The sequence below is a fragment of the Bombus terrestris genome, chromosome 10 (genome assembly GCF_910591885.1).
Source record: "Bombus terrestris chromosome 10, iyBomTerr1.2, whole genome shotgun sequence".
Taxonomy (NCBI): Eukaryota; Metazoa; Arthropoda; class Insecta; order Hymenoptera; family Apidae; genus Bombus; species Bombus terrestris.
The window spans coordinates 6,923,050-6,943,415 of record NC_063278.1 but is presented as its reverse complement, the minus strand read 5'-3'; the positions used below and the strand labels follow the sequence as shown (position 1 = coordinate 6,943,415).

Here is a 20,366-nt window from a genome sequence, read left to right as displayed (position 1 = left end):
TGAAGAAAGAGTCGAAAAGGGGTAGAGTGAGGAGGTCGAGGGAGAGATGAAGAAAGAGAGAGAACAACAGGGTTCGCCTCCCTCGTGCTGCTGATTCTCCGCGAGGACAGTGGCCGTGACCCGAGGCCGAGGGGCCTGGGGAGGGGTCGGTGGCCCCGTGGCAGTTTAGCGACGACATCCACGCTGCCGTTCCACTGGTGGGAGAACCTCGTGGGTGTGCGGGGTGAGTAGGGAGAGAAGTTGGAGTGGCGGCCCGCGTGGAGGGGGTTAGCTCCGTCGACGTATGGTGGGGTATAGCTTAGGGGTATAGCGAACTATCGTTGGCTTTGTTCAATGAAAGGGAGATCCAGTATTCTTTCGTCTCGTCTCATTCTCTGTTTCCTTTTTTACTCTTTCGTCCGATATCCCTTCGACTTGTTCTCTCGCTCGTTCACCCTCGTTTTTCGTCTCCTCGCAATTCTCCCTCCAACGAGGTTGCGGCCAACGTGCAAAAGAGCTTCTGCTGCTGCTGCTGGCCGGTTCGAATGAGTAGAACGATATCGTCCTCGTCTAACGTACGAAAGATGACGACTGCGGCACGTCGTTTTACCTTCTCCTTTTTCCTCCTTTATCCCTTCTTGTTCCACTCTTCTCAGTCTTCGCTGAATGTGCAAAAGTTTTCGCTGACCGGTTTCAGGGGACGGAATGCTACCGTTTTCGTTCTGCTAACGAACGAACGGAATCAACGGGAATTATCATTTTCTCTTGTTTGTTTTCTATTCCGAATCGTGTTCATACTTGTTCGTTCACAAGCTAATGGACTTGCGGTACACAGGAATCGTAATGTAGGGAATCATGGCGTGGAGAATCGAAAAGCCTCCCTCTTGGAAGTTTCTCGATGGTGGAACGAGAAAATTTGCGATGGGTTTTCTCTTGCTCGTTCATTCGCTTCTCGACCTCTTCTCGTCCCTTTCTCCCTGTAGTCGTGCTTAACGTGCAAAAGCGTCTCTGCCGGCCGGCGACGCGGTCGATACTCACGGCGTATCGCCCCCGGTTGACCGAGCCTTACCCTTACCCTTACCCTTACCTTACCAAACCTTTAGACGTATCCTTCGTCCCATTCTGTAGCTCCGATTCGCATCCCATTTGTGTGCGTAAAAAAGAACTTCGTCGTGGTTGTTACAATACAACGAAGTCGCCGGAACAGTGAAGAACGATGGGAATTACCGACGTACCCAGCTGGCTCGAGCACATCTTCCTGGTATATAAATTCTCGGATGTAGAATGAAACGAAATTAAAAATCGTAACGTGTAGCGTGACTATGGTCCAAAGTCTTTCAGTTATTTTCAAACTTTGCTTCTCATTGCCTTTACGTAGAGTTCGTGTATCGCATGACGGGTACGTGCCGCGCAATCTGGAAAATCATTCGAACGTCATCGATGCGTACAAACGGAGAATGTTGCTCGCCCAGTACTCTCGAAGGATATTTTCGCTATTACGTTGTGGTCAAAAACAGTAACAGCAGCACTGCTGTATTACAAAAGAGACAGAGAAAGAGAGTAAAACCATGACCCGGTGGAACGGCACGAAATACAGGTTGGAAAAAAATATGCCGTAAGATGATGCAAACGAAGATTCGCTTTCCAACTTGATACGCGCGAATCATCAGCTTCGTGCGCTCCTTCGATCGACGTTTTCTCCCGTGGGATTTCTAACCGGTTTCTAAACTAGTACAACTCGTTCGATTTTTTCTTCTGTTCCCTTTTATCCGCCGATTTGTCGAACTAGGTGAAAAGACGTACGCGTTTCGCCAGGAATCAGGCCTTAGAATTTCATGTTAGACCTCTAAGCTCTCACATAGATATATTTCGTTCGTGTGACGTGTACAAACGTTTCTTTATCGGTGGTTTTTTACGACTTGCATGCAAAGCGATACACGCGTAGAATTGATAACGATTAATTCGTTGTAAAGGACACACGCTAGCATGTCTCGACACGAGATATAATTAATGCGCTTACAGATGCATCGTAGACGATAAACAGCGTCGTTTGATATTTCGTGGTTTATGTATTCGAACTGTTATACCCACTCGGCGAATGACGCACGATGCTATTGTACCTGGTATCGTTTGCTTGATCAATAAAATATAAATATCGCGTGTGCCTTCGTCGTGGAAACGCGTGAAATTTCGAATCCCTCGTACTCCCACGGTACTTTTTCTTTTTCTTTTTTTTTTACTTTTAAGCGTCTCGTCGATGAATCAGTATGATTCATCGAAGGTCTCGCAACGTGTCTTGTCCGCGTACCGATTAAATAATCTGCTACAACGCGCGATTTGTCCGAGCAAGTGTGAAATGTTTGCACAGAAGCGCCGTCGTGTCGATGCGGTAACGTTACGATACCACGCGTTGCGTGTACACGCTCGATTCCTCGGTATCGTTTTATGAACTACATACATGCCACGCACACGGGAATCGAATTCACCGAGCTACCAATTCGCCAAACTTATAAAGTCTGCCGTCGCGCTCGTAAAATCAGCTGATTTTATATTGATTTCTTTGTCTTAAAAGATCAATCAAAACTCGTATTACAGAAGTCATACAGAAAGCACACTGATCCATTTCATCAATAGTAATCATTTGCTTTGAAGGTTAAATACTAATCATATGTTCTAGAGTTAAAAATAAGATTTTTTTTTAAAGTGGAGTTAATCAGCTGGGCTTCTGAGTGGCTCATATACGTCAGCGATAAAGGTGAAACGATAACTATATGGTACTTAATGAGCTAATTTACCGAGACGAACGTTCGATTGAAACGCTTATAGAGATTCCGGGGAATCGAGTCGTTGACGTTTCACGATGAATAGTACTTGATGAAAAGAAGCGACTTGAAAGAAGAAACGGGGTAGCTTCGAGTGAATCGAAACCCATCCCTTCCCTTTTGGTACTTTCGTTTAACGATCCACGGACCGGGCGTGAGTGACGATGCGGACGAAAATGCATCGAGACGCCCGCACTCTTGAGCTGCACTGTCACCATCGCACGTGCAGTATACCTGCATCTAGGATCCCGCAATCTGCGGACGATGGTTCCCTCCATCCCCACCGCTTCTCCTGGTTACGTCACTGACCTCTAGTTAGGTGAGGTCGGGAACAGTGCAGCAGAGTTCAGGTCACGATGGAACGTAACGACTCACCTCCGTTTTCGATTCGAGTCTTTTCCATTCCTCCGTCGAGATTATCTTTTCGCGCCAAACTTTGCGATCCCGAACCAACTTGCCGCTCGAGAGAAAGAACGATGTCAATATTTGCGACTGCCGATAGAGAACCAAGTCACATTTCGACCATTGGCACTGCACACACTTTTCTTCGTATCTCTTACGAGTGGTACACGTTGTGTAACGAAAAATGAAAGTTTTAAAGTTTAAAGTTTATGAAAAAAGGGGAAGCTATAGAAGCAGACTGGTCTGTTGGCACGAATGGTATTTGCCAGATTCTTATTTCATTAAGAAAGGATGCATGTATACAAGGGATATCAAGCTCTGATGATCGACTCTGTACACGGTAGATACGCTACTTTTAAGCTAGTCTCTGTAGTTGGTTAGTGTAATTAATACGATCGTTCGCATTTGTATCTTTCGTTGCACGAGGCGGCGCGAGCTCTTGGGAGTTTCGTGTCAGCACGCGCCGAGTTTGAAAATGTGTTCACTGACCCCGTGTACTTACGACCCGTTTTCTGATATTGTTTCAGATCGCTCCCTCGGCAAAAAAGCTTTGGGGCGTGGACGAGGGCGGCTCCAAGGACGAAGGGGGTGTAAAAGGCGGTGGGATACTTCACTTGGGCGACCACCAGATGTGGCGAGATTCTACCTGGAGCACCTCAGGTATGATTACCTTCGGATTTTTAAAATTCAGAAAATAGCGTAATGTATATTTGTTGGTGTTTATGTGTTTCACAGTCATGTTGCTTCCTATTACTTTCAATGAAACACATGCGGAAACGTTCGGCTCCATTGACTAACCGCAGCGAGTACACACTGCCGGCGTGCTATCGAGCGTACTGACACGTATCAATGACAATAGGGCTGAGAATATTTGGAATAGGGTTTCGAGATGGGGATAATCCATGAACGGGGTTAATCGGAATCGATAATTCATGGATGGCAGGCATTAACGCTTGACCACTTTGTAGGTCCACTGTATCCGTGGCTTATCTATTCTATACGCGTTTTGAAAATCTCAGATGACCCTTTATCGTGTTTATTAATTGTCGTCCATTAATACCCAGGCTATCTGCAGCTTTCGTTCAGTCAGAGTTTGAATGGTTACCTAGCCTGACCCAGCCAGGCCATATATAAAGGCAGACTTTAATTTCAGCCGCGTTCATGTGTTTCCGTCCGATGATGCCTCGTCGAAGTCCTTTAAATCCCTCGAAATATGCTGGTCTCCGTGGCGGGTTCTCCTCCAGACACGAAATCTAAGCGCGCGAGCTTTGATCGATATGGATTCGGTCGACACTACTCGTGGCTGATCGTTACATAATCTCTAAGGGTAAATCGGTTGCACTGCACGCGCTAATTTCTTCTCGAAAAAGAAAGCCGCGTGTCGTTGAGAAAGGAACGAGATCGTGTTGCGTGAGTCAGTCAACCGAAGGAACATGACCTACTGCTGCATTTTATGCTTGTTTGAGAAAATTATCGCGATAAGAATATTTGCTATGATTTGTAGAACATTTTTATCTTCGCTTCCTTTCTTTTTTTGTAAAAGTTTCGAACGTAAAATATCTTATACGGACTTATACATATTTACGGGTCTCGATCCTTTATGCCTGAATATCGTTTTCTCGAAATATGTACATATATTGATAGCAGTTTAGAGGATATTGAGCTTATTAGTCCAGGTACTCGAGTATTGGCTTCTCTCTAATCGCGGTTAAAATAGGAGCAACGACATCGTTTAACTGGCTTCTTTACCTTTGCTATTAGCGACTTCGATATTAGAATCTTTTCGTTTGTAAAAGGATAGATGTAAAAGAGGCGAAACGGTCTTACAAAGTTCATTTTGCTGACTTTGGAATGGACTTTATTATTGACAAGGCGAACAGAGTTACGACGTGTCCAAAACAACAAGCTAATGAGCTGATTCCGATTAACGCCGTATGCTCGTCGTATTGGTACAAAATTCGTGGCGAGTCAACGATCGCCGAAGGTCCTCGTCGGTTGACGTAGAATTCCCTGAACGTCTGATACGTATTTCAGGCCCGGTAAAATTAGAGAGAAAAGCGAATTATATAAAAAAGTCAAACGAAAACGAATAAAGACGAACGTCAGAGACTCATCGTCCATGGGGGAGGAGAGTACAACGAGATGCGAGCGATACCGCGTGTTTTACGTCGTGCACGCTTATTGATTGGTACAGCACCGAAAGAACAATATATAGAGGCGAAAGTAGAAATACTTGTGTCTCCGCAGCTTCGAGCGGAATGTCAATAATCGATACTCTACCAAAACAGATCTCTTCCAATTGTTTGCTTTTACGAAAACCAAGGAAATCCACAAAGTCTTCTCCCTCTGTCTGTCTGTCTGCCTCTCTCTCTCTCTCTCTTTCCCCTTGCTTGTACGATCAATCGATACCAGCCAAGCTTCTGGTATTTTCGAGTCCGTGTACAAACTTCTCTATCTCTTTACCTCGGGAACCGTTTTAAACTTCTTGTTACCATCTAATCCAGACGAGTCCATCTTCCCTCTCGTGGTTGATATTTCGATTTCTCCCTGGTTATTCCTTGGTCGTTTCTTGTCGCTGAAAATCATCAGAATTTCTCGTCAATTAAACGGATTACCGCGGTAATTGGTGTAGGGAAAGGAAGGAGTAGAGAACGAGAAAGAGAAACGGAAAGAGGTTGTGCGTTGGAAAGGTTGCGCGAGGTTTTTTCTCGTTAAACGGAGCCTTAAGTCGTACGGGGTTGTTGCGCGAGGGCGATGGTACCGTGGCGGCGATGTTGTGTGTGCAGTGTATGCACGAAACACCTGATTCTCGCGACGGCATGTACCGGCTTCCATGTGCACGCGGGCCGAGTTTGCATGTGTGCGTCACCTCGATGGGTGCAACGCGGCTGTTGCCATGGCGACAGACGCCCGGCATCAGCGGCGGTGGGAGCAACGTCCCAATGCCCAGGGTCGTACCTACTGATCCACCCTGAGCGCCGGCACACCAACCCCCTATATCCACCTGGACCCGACGAAATTGCGTCATATGGAATCGTAAAATTCATACAGTACCCTAGAATCCTAGCGAATTCTTTTCACAATGTACGAAGCCGATCTTCTTTTTTTTTCCTTTTCAATCATCGTTGAAACCCTTTGAATAAAATGGTCTCGCGGGAAAGCCAACGATACAGTGGCAAACTGTTAAGGATTTTTATGATAGAATTTCCGTTACACCTTTGCGGGTTTCTCGCTCCACGCCTTTTATCGATTACTGGTTGATACGACACGAACACGATACGGTTTCGGGACATTGTTAACGTTCCCTTTTAGAATCGTCGAATTTTGTTCACGTAAAAAAGCTGGCCTTCTTTCAATATTTAATGGTTAAATAGCTTCGAATTAAAGAGCTTTTATCATGTAATGTGATGGAATCGTTGGTTGGGATTAAAGGATAACGGATTATCGGATATCTGTCTTACACGCGAGCCTTGATTGTAATTTTTCGATGGGGATGGGTGTTTGATTGAAATATACGTCAGCATGGCATCGTGATTAATGGCGTTTTTAATTTCAGATCATGCCGTCTCACAACCGATCTCCATGGGCACAGGTAGACGTGTGGGTGTCGGGACTGGTTATCATCATCAAACATCAGAAGTTGGAACGGTCCTTAGCCCCAGAAGCAGGTTAGCATATGATTTAAGTATTTAAAGGAATGGGACAAGTTTGTTATTCCTTGAGTCATCGAATTGTTTTGTTTTGCAGTGAAACGGGTGGTCTGGGGGTTAAAATGGTCGAATACGTTCTTGGGTCGAGCCCTACGACACCCAAAGATTTGGAACCCAGAATGGTTTCTCTGAGATTGGTAAGCATATAGACGAAATAAAATATCGAGCAGACCAAAACAAATTTTACAATTTTATTAAAAGATATTTTTGTTTCCTCGTGTAGAACACCGATGCAGACAAGAAAGAAAAAGAGAAGGGCTCGGCAAGTCCTTTTGACAGTTCTAAAGACGACACAGGTCCACAAAACAACGGATTAACATCTCAAAATGGTCTCGATGACGATAAAGGATTTAAGTGAGTATCGAGATTTAATTTTGAGTAATATCAACTATTATACCGTATAAAAAGTATTATAGAAAGATGTAAAGATAATTGTATTACGAGAATATGAAAAAATGAAGGTATTTATTAGGTGCAATCTGCGGTATATTCAGGGTTTGCGTAAATAAGTTAGGAGAAAAACGCGTTGTTATTCTTGCGTAGCTATATATAATTGCTTTCAATTGAACGACAGTAAATGTGTCATATGCTGTTCGTGAACAATTACTATTGCTGTGAGGAGCACGATCGAGGAACGTAAAAGTGGCAACTGTCAAGGGCGTGCATGTTCTACCTACTCGGCGGACGATGACATCATAAGTTTGCCTCTTCGGTGTTTGTTGCACCATCATTGTACGCCATCTGGTGCTCCGCTTGTACCTCATCTACTCGATATTACCGACACTCTCCGTGCTGTTTATACTGTATCACTGTGGTTTCTTTTCTTCGTTAAATGACGATAACATTCTTAATTCGTTTACTCAAAAATTTATATTTTTTAATAATTAAAAACGATGGTAAATTTTATTGTATATTTAAAGAACTATGTGAATTATCGTGCAAATGCCTTACTCGGTCATCATTCTTCGTATCATATTAGTGAAGATCGAACATTGAGATCAACTGGATTAAGAAACGTGGCAAATAAAGCAGAAAGAAAGAACGGAACTTATACAGTGGAATAGCCGTTGCTACTTAAAAATTTCATTATGGTAATGATGTTTGCTCATTATTGTCGACCGTCAAGGTCTAGGCATCGAATTTCCCCTTTTTATAAGATCAAAGGTACAGGTCCCCGAACATGAACATTAAATTATATTATGCCTGTCGTTATACAGAATGTACCGTTATACTGCATTACTAATCGTGCATTCGTAGAATCTTGCTCGACAAGTTTCTAAAGATTTTTTAGACATTATTCAATGTATCAACTTGGAATTTGATAGCGTTAACGACAAATATTCGTCAAAGGCATAGAAATTAAGATAGCTCGATGTTTAATGTTCTTTTTTTATCGTTGATTTTATACCTGATTATTGATTAGTATTAGAGAAATGTGAAACAAGTTGATTTCGGAGGAAACTAATTGCAATTTTCTAGTTGTTCTTGTTTTTTTTTTTTATTATTCATTTATTTTTAACGCACTGTAATTATTTTTAAGATATTTGTACATAATTATACGCGTGTATAAGTTTAAGCGTGCGAATTATGTTGCTAATAGATTGTTATCACAATATGTAAAATAGAATTCTTTTAGCCCTAAGAATTCCACGTCACATTGAATCAGGTTCGTGACATTTACGATTGTAGTGTTATAATGGCCAACGAAAGCTACGTCACTTTCTTTATATAGGGAATAACAAAAACAGTGTAGTAATATCACTGTATAATGGTTTCTTTACCATTACAATCAGAGGTAGTTTTTTAAAGAAATTTAAGAGATCTTGAGTATAATAAAAATTAACTTTGCAAATTCGTAATAGAAATTCAAATTTAAATCATCAAATGCATAACGAAAATTGAAATTCATTTCTCAGTAATCGTTGTTTGCTTTCGTTAATTAAGATATTCTTCCATGAAAGGAAAACAATTGGCTTTATCGAGGCATAGATACACATAGATATCAAGCTGTACATTTTTTTATGTATGTTACAGTACACGTTGATTCGCGAATAATTTATGCTTCTTTTATTTTCATAAGTGTATCCAGCAAAACGGTTTATATTTCCGTATATTATGTGTTGAACGCATTGTACTCTGGAACGTACCGTAGGCTGGCTTCAATCAGAACGAATCAGTGAAATGTATGAAATAGAGAGTAAAGAGATGAAAAGTATTTGATTCCGCGACCCCCAAGACGGTTGCATAATCTGCACGTCTTTGCTTGTTCCCGTCTCTCGTAAGTTAAAGTGGAGTTACGGTTAATTGTGATAATATTACGGATGCTGGTTATTCAGCAGCTGATTGCTATTTATGCGTGACAATCGTTATCGTTATTTTCAAATGTTATCCGCTATATGAATGAAGGAATTCCCTTTCGTTGGAAGAACTACCGCTTAATGCCGTTTTTCGTCTTTTATTTGCAGTCGTACACCCGGGAGTCGGCAACCTTCTCCAGGCGAAGAGGAATTTCAGAAGAACGCAGCAACGACTCTTGTAAGCGCTGGAGGTGGTGGAGTCGTGTTATTGAAACCTGGTGTCGATGTGGTTGGAAGCGAAGAACATTTCATGGCCGCCTTTGCAGCGGCTCCACCGCATCATTTGCAACATCATCAAGCACCACCGACGCATCATCTTCAACACCCACACTCGCATGCGGCGCAACTCTTTGGTGCACAGGCTCCTCCACCCCCACAGGGTCCGCCACCTTCGCAACAACAACAGCAGCAACAGGGGCCCCCGCAGGCGCAAGATACCACCACTCACTTTGATGTTCAGGTAAGTCTCGACCTTATTGTTTTCCCTCTTTGATTCGACGGGACGAAGTTGGAGAAAAGAATTTTTTTCTCTCGGTGGAATACGCCTTTTAAGACGATATAAGATGGTATGCGTGAGATACGAGGAGTAACGAGCGGGCAAGAGTACGTATCTTGTCTCTAAGATTTCATCGCGCAAGCGAAAATTTACTTGAACGGCTATGTAAGTTCACCTATCTATACGGCTGATTGTTGTTTTTGGAGCTGGTTAAGGATGATTCTAACGGAATATCAAAAGGTTGTCCCAGTTTCGTGTTAGCTCGGAGTATATTTTTGTGTAACGATTAATAAATCACAAACGTACTCGTAAATTGTGAAAGCAATCGTACCAGTTTAAACGTCCTACATAGACGTGCATCGTAAGGTTGTTGATTATTATCAAAGACTGCTTGATCAAGTAGCTCGACGAAGCTCATGCATTAACTGATTGCGACGGCTATCGGTACACTTTATACACTTCCGTTGCCATCCAATTTAAACATTTCAACGAGACGTTTCGCAATGAAAGAAAATATTTGACTTTTGGGCAAGCTTGAACCCGATGCCCTCTCTTATGTCCGTCGTGAATCTGGGAAAGCATGCTAGTTACGTATTCAGATTGTAGTAATATCTTAATTAGTCAGCAAACCTGCCCGTGGATCATACTGTAGGTTTGTACGTGATTTCATAAACGCCATCCTTTTTTGTTAACGTTACGTTCAATTCTGTTTGATGCAGTAGAGAACAGTCTGACTAGCCCAGGACTCGAGGAATCCATAATAGTTCTAGAACAGCGCAGAGTATTTAAAGTCTGTAGATGGTTTTCCACGCGAAGGGCGTCGCGCCGCTGCTGGCGTTAATTTAGCGATTGTACTGGCGACTAGGAAGAGGTTATTTTTAAGCAGCAAGCAGCTGATACTAACGAGCGGTCCAACCACCGAGCAACCCTCTTGTACGGGTTCTCGACGGACTTCCTTCGCTTTTGAAGTCGCGTTTCATTCGAACGAGCATGCCTGTCGAGGGGTGAAGGTACAAGCGAGCAACAATAGAATAGACGGAATAGTTTGCATGATTTACTAGCATTTTCACGAAATTACCGATGCATTATTAACCGCGTACCAATTTTCTCGGCTAATGTTAATTATAGAAAGGCGTATCATAAATTATGATAGCACTTAATGTAACCGTTGTAATTACAAATCAAAGTATAAAACATACATTGGACGTTTATTTCACCGCTGATCGGACTTGGCAAACCTTCGACGTTTACGACTTTTGATTTAGTTGACGAATTCCTTTTCGTACAAGATCAGATGGCACTGTAAAAGCGAGTTTAAAAGCAATTCAACGATACGGGAAACCTTTGAAATTCCAAGTGTTGTTCGTTCTCTTTTTTTAGAGCGTGGCCAGCAGAAAAAATAGACGTGTCACTTTTCGAGCTTGCGTCATTGTCAGGAGCTCATTTGCAATGCCGTTATCGTTACTTACCGTTTGTTTCTTTCACATATTTTTGACGTCAATAATTGCCTTATAATCCACTTATCTCGTCATTTAGATAATTTATTGAAGTGTTTCGTTATAAACATTAAGATACAATCATAGTTTGCATAATTTTGAAGATAAGTTCCGCTCCAATAAGTTAACTAGACACGCTCGGAGCATCCTGCCGCAAACTTGGCTTCGAGATGCGACCAATGATCGAATCTTTCCACTCTCGGCAACCTTGGCTAGTTTTATCCTTGAGAATGTAGCCTCGTAGGACATATGTAGCTACCTTTTCTTTTTTTTTTCCTTTTCTTCTCTCTATTTCGCTTAGCGAAAAAGCGCCCCCCCCTCCTTTCGTATTAGAACACGGTATGACCTGACAGCTTAAGAGACACGTAGAAGGGGAATGGAGAACGATCTCGTCCTCCGGCAGGGACAAATGTATAAATCACAGAGTGACAAGTTCTCGACATCTACTTCGAATCCTATTCAGAAAATAGAACAGACGTTATATAGCCATCCTAGCACATATTCATGTTTATGCACGTTACACTGCATGTCCGAACGTTATATCGGCGAATGCATCAAAATGCCTTTCGTTATGAAACCTTCTTCATACTTCGACCGTCATCCAGCAATTTCGTGTTACGTGGCTGCCAGTGCTTTTCATCTTTATTGCAACTTTGCGCTCGATATCGAGGCGATTATAACACGCTACGTTATTACCTATAAATATACGTATGTACATATCCGACAGAGTATTCTTTCTGGACAATTGTAATCTCGGCAATGTAATTAGAGATGTGTAACATTTAATTTAGTCCATGGACGCGATCGAAGTCGAGATCGATTCGAAAGTGGCTGATTCGAAATTCGATCGGGGGACCGGAAGTTGAGGACATCGATGTGTATTCCGTTTTCGTCGACGTCTCGTTTCAAGTATAAATCTACGTAGCCTGGTCTATGTTCCATATTCTTATGCGTTTACAGCGAACCGTTCTTCCTATCCTAGAGCGTAGTAGCTAGTCCGGTCGCGGTATATTCCCGCTCTTCTTTCGAACAGGACTACGCTAAGCTGAAAGCTTTGACGGCGTGCTCGATTAAAACGTGAAACGTCGCTTTTAAAGATAGAATTTTTGTAAGAAAATCAATAATTCCATGCCGTGGACGTGTGACGGATAGCAAGTTTCTCTTTGTACGAAATGCCCGCGGTTCCTCTGACCGTACAGACGCAGAAAAGCGTTGCTATTCGAAAGCGTAAGCGTTTCGATAAGAAATTTGGATTAACGAATTACTTGGAAATTTTTTGTACAATTCACACCAGTGTCTGTGTGACAAAACAAATAAGAATATATGCGGTGTATCGCATAGCTAGGCACGTGAATATACAATTCTGCTTGGAAAAGAGGAAATCACAAATGAAAGGGGAGAAAATGCGGTGTACAAGACCTCGGGTCGTCCAACTCGTTTTCCACCCCCCTCATATCCCCATCTCTGTTTCTCTCTTGATATGTCTCTCCGTGCGTGGCGTGCGCGCGAGCTCGCGTTCCCTCTCCTTTCCTACGGGAAATAGTACCCATCGTAGGCAGCATTGTTCCCAGGGTAGGGGCCATAGCGCTGTATTTTCCACGTGACGAACGAAGCGCGTATGCACAGGTGCAGCTTGACTGCCATGGCTCCTGTAATCTCTTTCTTCCTTGCACGTTCGTTCTACCTTTTCGTTTCCGCATGCCTCGATGAAAACGCGAAATGTCGCACAAAGCATGCATCGAGCGCGGTGTACGCGGTCGCCGAGGAGGAGAGAAAAAAAATTGCAAACTCGCGACGCGACTTGTGTTTCGCCAACGAATTCGTTATAATTTTTTTCTTTCCTTCTTTTGCACCCCCTCCCCCTTCCTCTTCCCCTTTCCATTTTCCCTTCCGCAATTAGTGCCGCATTATACGTCAAACCGGATTCCGTCAGTGGTTGTCGTATTAATTAACACGCTGCGCGCCGTTCGTCTGGCGTGCGGTGGTTGCGTTTCAGCGATTTCCATCGGACGTCGCGAGTTCAGATACACGTGCCACCCACCCCCCAATGACACCCTCTTACCGAATATTCGGCGACACGGTCGCTGTCCCGCCACTTCACCGTTGTTTCTCCGTTTTTGTCCCTTTCTTCGTCGCGTCTCGTGAATATTTCCACCACGTTGTAGCCTATGGTTTTTCACGACGTAACACACATAAAAATAGAACGCTCGTGCAGCTCGTGAGCATATTACGCCAGCGTTTATGCACGCGTGCTTGCCTTCGGAGCACGAGAAAGCGTGTGCGATGGTACGAGAGAAGTGCGTGCACGCATGAGACACGGCTGCCCTCTGATCGCGTTATTACGCGAAGGCTCGTGCTCGTCAGTGCATGAAGCGATTCCCAGACCTCGTCTCCTTTCTCCCCTTCTCTCTGCAGTTTGCTTCCCTTGCCTCTCGCTCTCTGTTTCTCCATTCTGCACGTTCTTCGCTTCTTCCTTTTCTTGTACCCGACCACTCCACGGCATTCTCGTTTTTCCCTCTTCAACTTGTTCAGAGGCACCCCCTCCCCTTCTCGCTCTCCTAGATTCGCTGGCATTTTCTCCTCTCTTTCCTTCGTTTTAGCTCATCTTTGGCTATACATACAGTGCTCTTCTTGTGATCACGCGAAAAGCAGGAAGAGGAGCACGAGAAAGGAGAGAGGGCAGAGGGGTGAGAGCGGGAGAAACCCTTTAAAGGTGTGTACACACATATATACACGCAAGCACGTAGACAGGCATCGGGTTGTTGACTCGGTGCCCATTCAGCATAAAGTGCAATGACTTCCTCCGATGAAAATCTGTATCATCGCCCGAAGGCTACACTCTTCAGGGGTAAGCACGACGTTCCTCGCCGTCGTTGCAGTTCCGGTCAGAAATTTCAAGCCACTGTCCTATTCCCAGTGGCCTTCTTTGTTGTGGAATATCGAGTTCCGCGGCAGCTCCGTTTTCAAACTTTTCAGCTAGCCAACGTTTCCGTTTTAAACGCTTTATAGTTCCTTTGACGAACTGACAAATATGCACGCGAGAGCCACCCTATCCACGACCGGCTATTGTTGCTCCCGAGCTATACCTCTCTCCGCTGTGGCTGCTGCTGTTGCTGGTGCTGAAGAAGTCGATACGATTGTTTGGAGCCCGAAATTCTTCGCGAGCAGAACGGGTTTCTTCTCTCTTTCTTTCTCTTTTTGCCTGCTTCCATCAAACGTTCGAATTTTATGCGTAGCTACGGCCAAACGATGCACGTTGCTTGTACTCAGTTAGGTTTTAAATGTCAGGTCGTTTCAATTTTGCTCGGATCTCGAGCTCGTATAGATCGTTTAGATGCGTTTTTGGCCAACGAATCGAATTTGTTGTTTCACCATTTCGTTGCTACAGTTTTGCAAATAATTGCTAGCGCGCCTAGAACTGCCTGACGATATCGGCGAACAAGCCAAGTGCTTGTCACTCATTCGGCGATATTTTTGGTGGACTTACATAATCGGCCATACTTACGTAGCAAACCTTCCTCCTTTTCCCTTCCTTCATCCGCGTGCGCGTGCTCCTCAATTTTTCACGCTGGCTGACTCACTTTGGCATAGCCAGCCACGGAAGCCGCGCGAATATCACCGTGTCCTTCACATACGTGTTTCGCTCTACAAAGGGATTTGTCCAGCTTATTACATTAAATTTTCTGTACTTCAACTTCATCGCTCCTATCTCATTATTCCGCGCTGCAGGTTTTTTTCAGCCAGACCGGCAATTTTTACCAGAATTTTTTTAATGGACCGTGTAACTATTTTTTTCCCCTTCCTTTTTTCTATCTTTCGTTTAGTCGTTTTTTAGTCGCGCGCGATTCGACTTTCGGATAATGCAACGCGTTTCCACATTCTTTCTAATTATCGATCGAACGAGCTCTCTAACTATTCTGGCATTCTGGTTAGTTGACTATGAAGTTCGCAGGTGGCAGGCAACGTCAGTCCTGCCAGTGAATGCTACGTGTTGGCTAATCGAAAACAACAAGGATTAGCAAATCCATGACGAAGTAGCGTGATAGAGGCTGAAGCAATTAAGGACGGCAAGAATGTGCGCACCATTTCCTTACCTCGACCAATTACACCGTGCTTTCATCGGAAGGCTACACTCTAATTAGATAGCATAATCTACTTCGTTCGCTCTATACTCCTCTCTGCAAACCCGCTCGCTCGACAGATTTATTAAACAACGATTCATTTGTCGGGCTTGTATTCTACCCGTTTCACGGCGTGTTTCTCGTGGCTAATCGAAAACTGATTTATCGCGTTCCGGATAATTAGGAAGCCACGCGCGGTCTCTTCGATTCCCTCGTCCTTGATCGTCGTAGACGAAGATGGACACGCACTCTATGCGTCGCGATCTTTAAAGATGAACGTATTCTCCTATTTTTCCAACAGCCGTGCGTAGGCATCACCGTTCTGCAAGTTTATGTAAGTGTCTCGCACGTTGTGTTCACTGTCGCGGAAACCGAGTGAGCAGGTCAAAGGACCTTTCCACCTCGGGGACTAGTCTCCTGGAAGACTACCGCCTCAGCAATTAAGTGGAAAGATCCGATCTTTCCAGACGCGCTACACTCTCGTAAATTTTCCTCGCTCCCGACTAACTCGTAGATCGAATTTTGGAGACAAGAGAGCTCATTTGTATTCTCGTCTTTGCTTCAATACGGATTTATTAATTACTTCTATTTTTCTTTCGAAATTGATTTAGTCGATTCTACGACGTTTGAACCACTGACGTAGTTTCGCGCGAACGTTCTTCGATATTCGATGTCCAAAGGCCATTGCCGTTAAATGTGGAAATTATGAGTTTTCAACGATGCAAAAAAGCTTCTTGGTTTTCTTTCAACAGTTATTAAACCCGTGTTTATTAGCTGTCATAATATTCACGAGCCTTCGTGTTCATAGTATATCCCGGTGTCAAGCTGATTATTTCCCCGGAGGCCGAAATTATCACGTAATTCCTCTCTTTCTCTCCCTCCCTCCCTCCCTTTCTCTCTCTCTCTCTCTCTCTCTCTCTCTCTCTTCTAAGCCCGTTAATAGGTCATAGAGAAAGGTCAGGGTTGATGTTCGTTGAAATTTGTCGAAGTATCGTGCGATTTCCCTCCTTCTCCTTCTCTCTTTCACGGAGAAAGCTCTTTCGTTGATGACTCATCCGAATATCCGCGGAATGTTCGCTCGAAACGTCGATTGCAAAAATGCCGGGCGTCGGCGCTTTTCGAGCTATTTCGTGTTCCACGCGTACGCATAACCAGCAACACCGATAACATTTTCAATTAAGAGACCTCCGCTGTTCGGCGGATAGGTGGAGAGAAGTTAATTAACCGACGACGAACCGCGTCTTGAGAGGCGTAATATCAACGAATGCTAAGAATACTAGTTTTAATATTGCTTTGTCATGCAACGTGGCCTCAAGACGAAAATGACACTTGGTCTGGAGGTTATTAATGAAACGAGAGAGATCATTAGTCTTAGAAGAACAGCGTCGTGCCTCGTGGTGGATCCTAATTAAAACCACGGATCACCCGCTGAGTCGAATCTAGGCTAGAAACCAACTTGAAGTAGCCTCTCCACCTTCACCTCCAGCCTTGTTTCAACGTGTAGCCCCCGCATCTTTCGTCCCTTTTTTTTTGCAACATCTACCTACCATCTCGAGCATGGAAACACAAAGCAAACGCCCTGAAATCGTGACCAAGTGCAAACTCTAGAACCGGCGGTGCTCAAAATACTTATTCCACTCTCTCTTTCTCTCTCCCTTGCTCTCTCTCTCTCTCTCTCTGTCTGTCTGTCCTCTTTGTGTTGGTTAATCATCGAGAAATGAACGAAAAAGAAAAACAACGATCAATGAGTTACATAACCAAAGCACAGGAACGAGGAGAAGGATCGAACAATCTAAACAGAGACACTTTAAAACGTTCTACCTGGAACACGGTTATTTTCTCAATATGTAATCGGAGAGGAAAGAGAAACTCGGGCTCGTAAACGGTCAAGGATTCTTTCGTCGATGGTGGTAATTTCAATATTTACGTTTTTCGTCGAGTTTGCTTTATCGATTACTCGTTAAAGAATTTCAGTCGTGGTTACACCACCGCGTTTAAAAGAGAGGGAGGGAAAAAGAGAGAGAGAGAGAGAGAGAGACAAAGGGTGGAAATTTCCAAGTGTCGCTTGATCGGTGTTTATCACCTTTTTCCTCAGAACGAAGGCTCTTTAAAAACCACTTCCTACGATGGAAACGCGTTTGTTGCACCGTCGTCACGGGTGCATGTGCACACAGGTAACCGAGCGAGCGACTCTAAGTGTGGGCAATTGCTAGCTATATTTTTATACGTATGCCGCGTTCAGCTGGAAATTTTTTCTTATAATAAAAGATCCTAGGGTGCGGGCAGCGTTGCCGTGTTTCACGAGGGTTGGTAGGGGTCGATGAGAGAGAAAGACATCGTGTGGAGAAACGGCGAAGACGAGGAGAGAGCCTCGCGGCACCTAACACGCGAACTCGCGTGCTCGCCCATCCCTTTGAATCTAGAGGTTCTCAACTTGCCTCAGTCGGGCAATCGAATTCGTATAGGCCGATTTGAACGTTCGCGATATCCCTCCGGGGGGTCAAAGACATCGATTCGATTCAGTCGTGAACGAAACACCCGAGAAAATACCGGATATCACCTAGACGAGCGCTTTGGGAACGTTCCGCCGTTTCTTCTTATCTCCTAGGTAAGTAGGGAAAGAAGGACACGAGAAAAGGCCCAATTTTCTTCGACCGCATAACAGATATAAAATAGCAATATCGTGCTTTCACCGACCCCTTTTCTTATCGCATAATGTACGCTCCATTTTTAACGTGTATTAATTAAACGCGTGGTATATTAGTTTGAAACGCGGGGATGGAGCGTGCATTCCGTCGCGTTCGGTTTTTTTTTTTTTTCGATCGAAGCTACGAATTTGTCGAAGGCTCGAAAAGGTGGAAGAGAGGAGGAAGAGACGAGTCGAGTACGAGAAAGCCTTTTGGCTCGACGAAGCTTTCAACGTTCTATCGCTTCGTGTGCCATTGATTTCACGCAAATACGCGATACCGCGGATGTATCAGGAGACGTGTCGCGTTGCATAGTCCAGTGGCCGCAAGGTGAATTACCGTTGAGATTTTAATTCGTTGGCGACGACTACGTAAAAGGACGACTCATTGACCATAGCTGCTGCCGCTCCCTTCGATATGCAGCTCGAGCGTTTTTTTGCAGCGGAGCTGGAACGCGCGAGCCTCTTTTCAGAAATCAGGCTAGTTTAACGGATAGTACCATCCTGACGGTTACCATTCGTCCGTACAATGCCGCTTCTGGTGTGTGTTCACATTTGTACTTTGCTCGCCCCCTCCCCTTCCACGGGCAGCTATATTCTCATGGGCAACCGTATTTGCGCATTTATGTACATGGAAGCACGAAGTTGCTGATATGTAAATAATAGCTGCTGCAAGGTACGGTTGGATAGGGGGTATGAATAGTCCTCTCCCCTTTTTGATTGCCTCTCCTCCTTTCCTTCGTCGATACATCGAGTCCTCTCCTCGTTTCACTCGCTACATTCTCTTTTCTCCTATAATTACTTCTTTTTATTTTTTTCCTTTAACTATCCATCGGTTTTCTCGCCCAGTTTCCGTTTCTCCCACTCATCTTCGATCTACTACTCTACTACTACTGCACTGTCGGTTTCATCCTCTCTTTCTTGCTCCCCGCTTCTTGCCCCTTTTCCATATTCCTTTTCTTTCTCTCTCTCTCTTCTTTTTTTTTTAACTATTACCCACTGTCTTCTTTCTCTTCGTCTCCGAGCTTTTCTCTCGCTCGCACTCTCCTTTTCTCTTCGCTGCTCTGCTTCTCCGTCATGTTGTGTATTTTCCTCCTTTTTTCTTTTATAACACGCCCCTTCCCTCCCCGGTGGCCGCTTCTGTGTCGGTGGTTCCCATCTCTCTCTTTGTCACTCCCCGCACAGCTCTACTCTGTGTGTCGCCGTATCGTTCTATATGTATATATGTGTGGCCGCAAAAGGGAAAGGGGGAGAGCTCCCTGTAGACAATAGGCTGTTGGCTACGGGCGACGACAATGTGCCGGCTGTGCAAGAAAGAGGGCTGCCTTCACCCGTCTGCTTTCCTCTCCTTCGACGCTCTCGTTTCTTCTCCTCCGCGCTCTCCTTCCTCTCTTCCGCTCCCTTTCGACTCTTCACCGGCCCTGAGAACCCTCGAGGTGGTACAGCGTACATCAAAATTAAGGCACGGCCAATTAAAGTCGCGCGAAACACGCCTCTCTCTCTCTCTTTCTCCGTGACGCGTTTCTCGGCTGAACAAGGAAATTTCACGGGCGAGACGTGAAAAGTTGGCGGGTTTTTAGCCGGCGTTCAAACGATATTTCGGGATCGACGATATTTTCGACGCCGCGGTAATACACGCAGGGGAGAGAAAAAAAGAGTTGCCGGTGCGTCGTAATAATAACGCTCAGCCGCAAAAGCAGTCTGCAGCTTTTCTAAACTTGTCAGGTCGACGTGAAAATCGATACACGCACACGAAGTGGAAAGAGATGGGAAAGTGCGACCTGTTTTGCGTTCGTATTAGTTTGTAGTCGATTATTGGCATTTAAGAGACATATATGTATATATATATAGTGCTGCGTTTTGAATCTAACCCAGTGTTAACCCTTTCCCGTGTGTCGGTTCGATCGAAGAAGAAACAATGCCAGGAGTATTGTAGGCCAATTGATTTTATTTTTTCCTCCCTCTTTCAAAGGATCACGCTCGGTATACATCGAGTATACACGGTTACATTTTTATTTTGTGCTCTGTTATCCGGAATACGATATCATCTCGGAATACCCTTCAGTTTCATTCGGAGACTTGATTCATCATACCGTCAGTGCATCCGTGTCACGAGTACGGCTTTCCCCAGGGGATGAAATTTTCGATCTTCGATTTGTTTCCTTTTTTCCCACTTTCTTTTTTCTTCGTCTGTACGTTGTACGCATAGTCTCGAAGTCGATGGCAGTAGGAGGCCGAAACGCGAATCGTATCCCGATTTCTTGCACCTTTGCTCCTCTTATTTCTGCCCTCGTCGA

The 20,366-nt window shown here is 44.4% G+C and overlaps 1 protein-coding gene across 3 annotated transcripts in view; it reads left to right on the top strand.

Annotated features, from left to right (window-relative positions):
- Positions 1-20,366, top strand: part of LOC100648330 (pumilio homolog 2) — a 67,587-nt gene that overhangs the window by 8,769 nt on the left and 38,452 nt on the right. For all 3 annotated transcript variants that reach the window (XM_012312602.3, XM_012312603.3, XM_012312600.3), the window contains 5 exons: positions 3,731-3,863; positions 6,760-6,871; positions 6,951-7,050; positions 7,137-7,267; positions 9,379-9,730. In XM_012312602.3, coding sequence (XP_012167992.1) covers positions 3,731-3,863; positions 6,760-6,871; positions 6,951-7,050; positions 7,137-7,267; positions 9,379-9,730 — 828 coding nt within the window. The remainder of the gene's footprint in view (positions 1-3,730; positions 3,864-6,759; positions 6,872-6,950; positions 7,051-7,136; positions 7,268-9,378; positions 9,731-20,366) is intronic.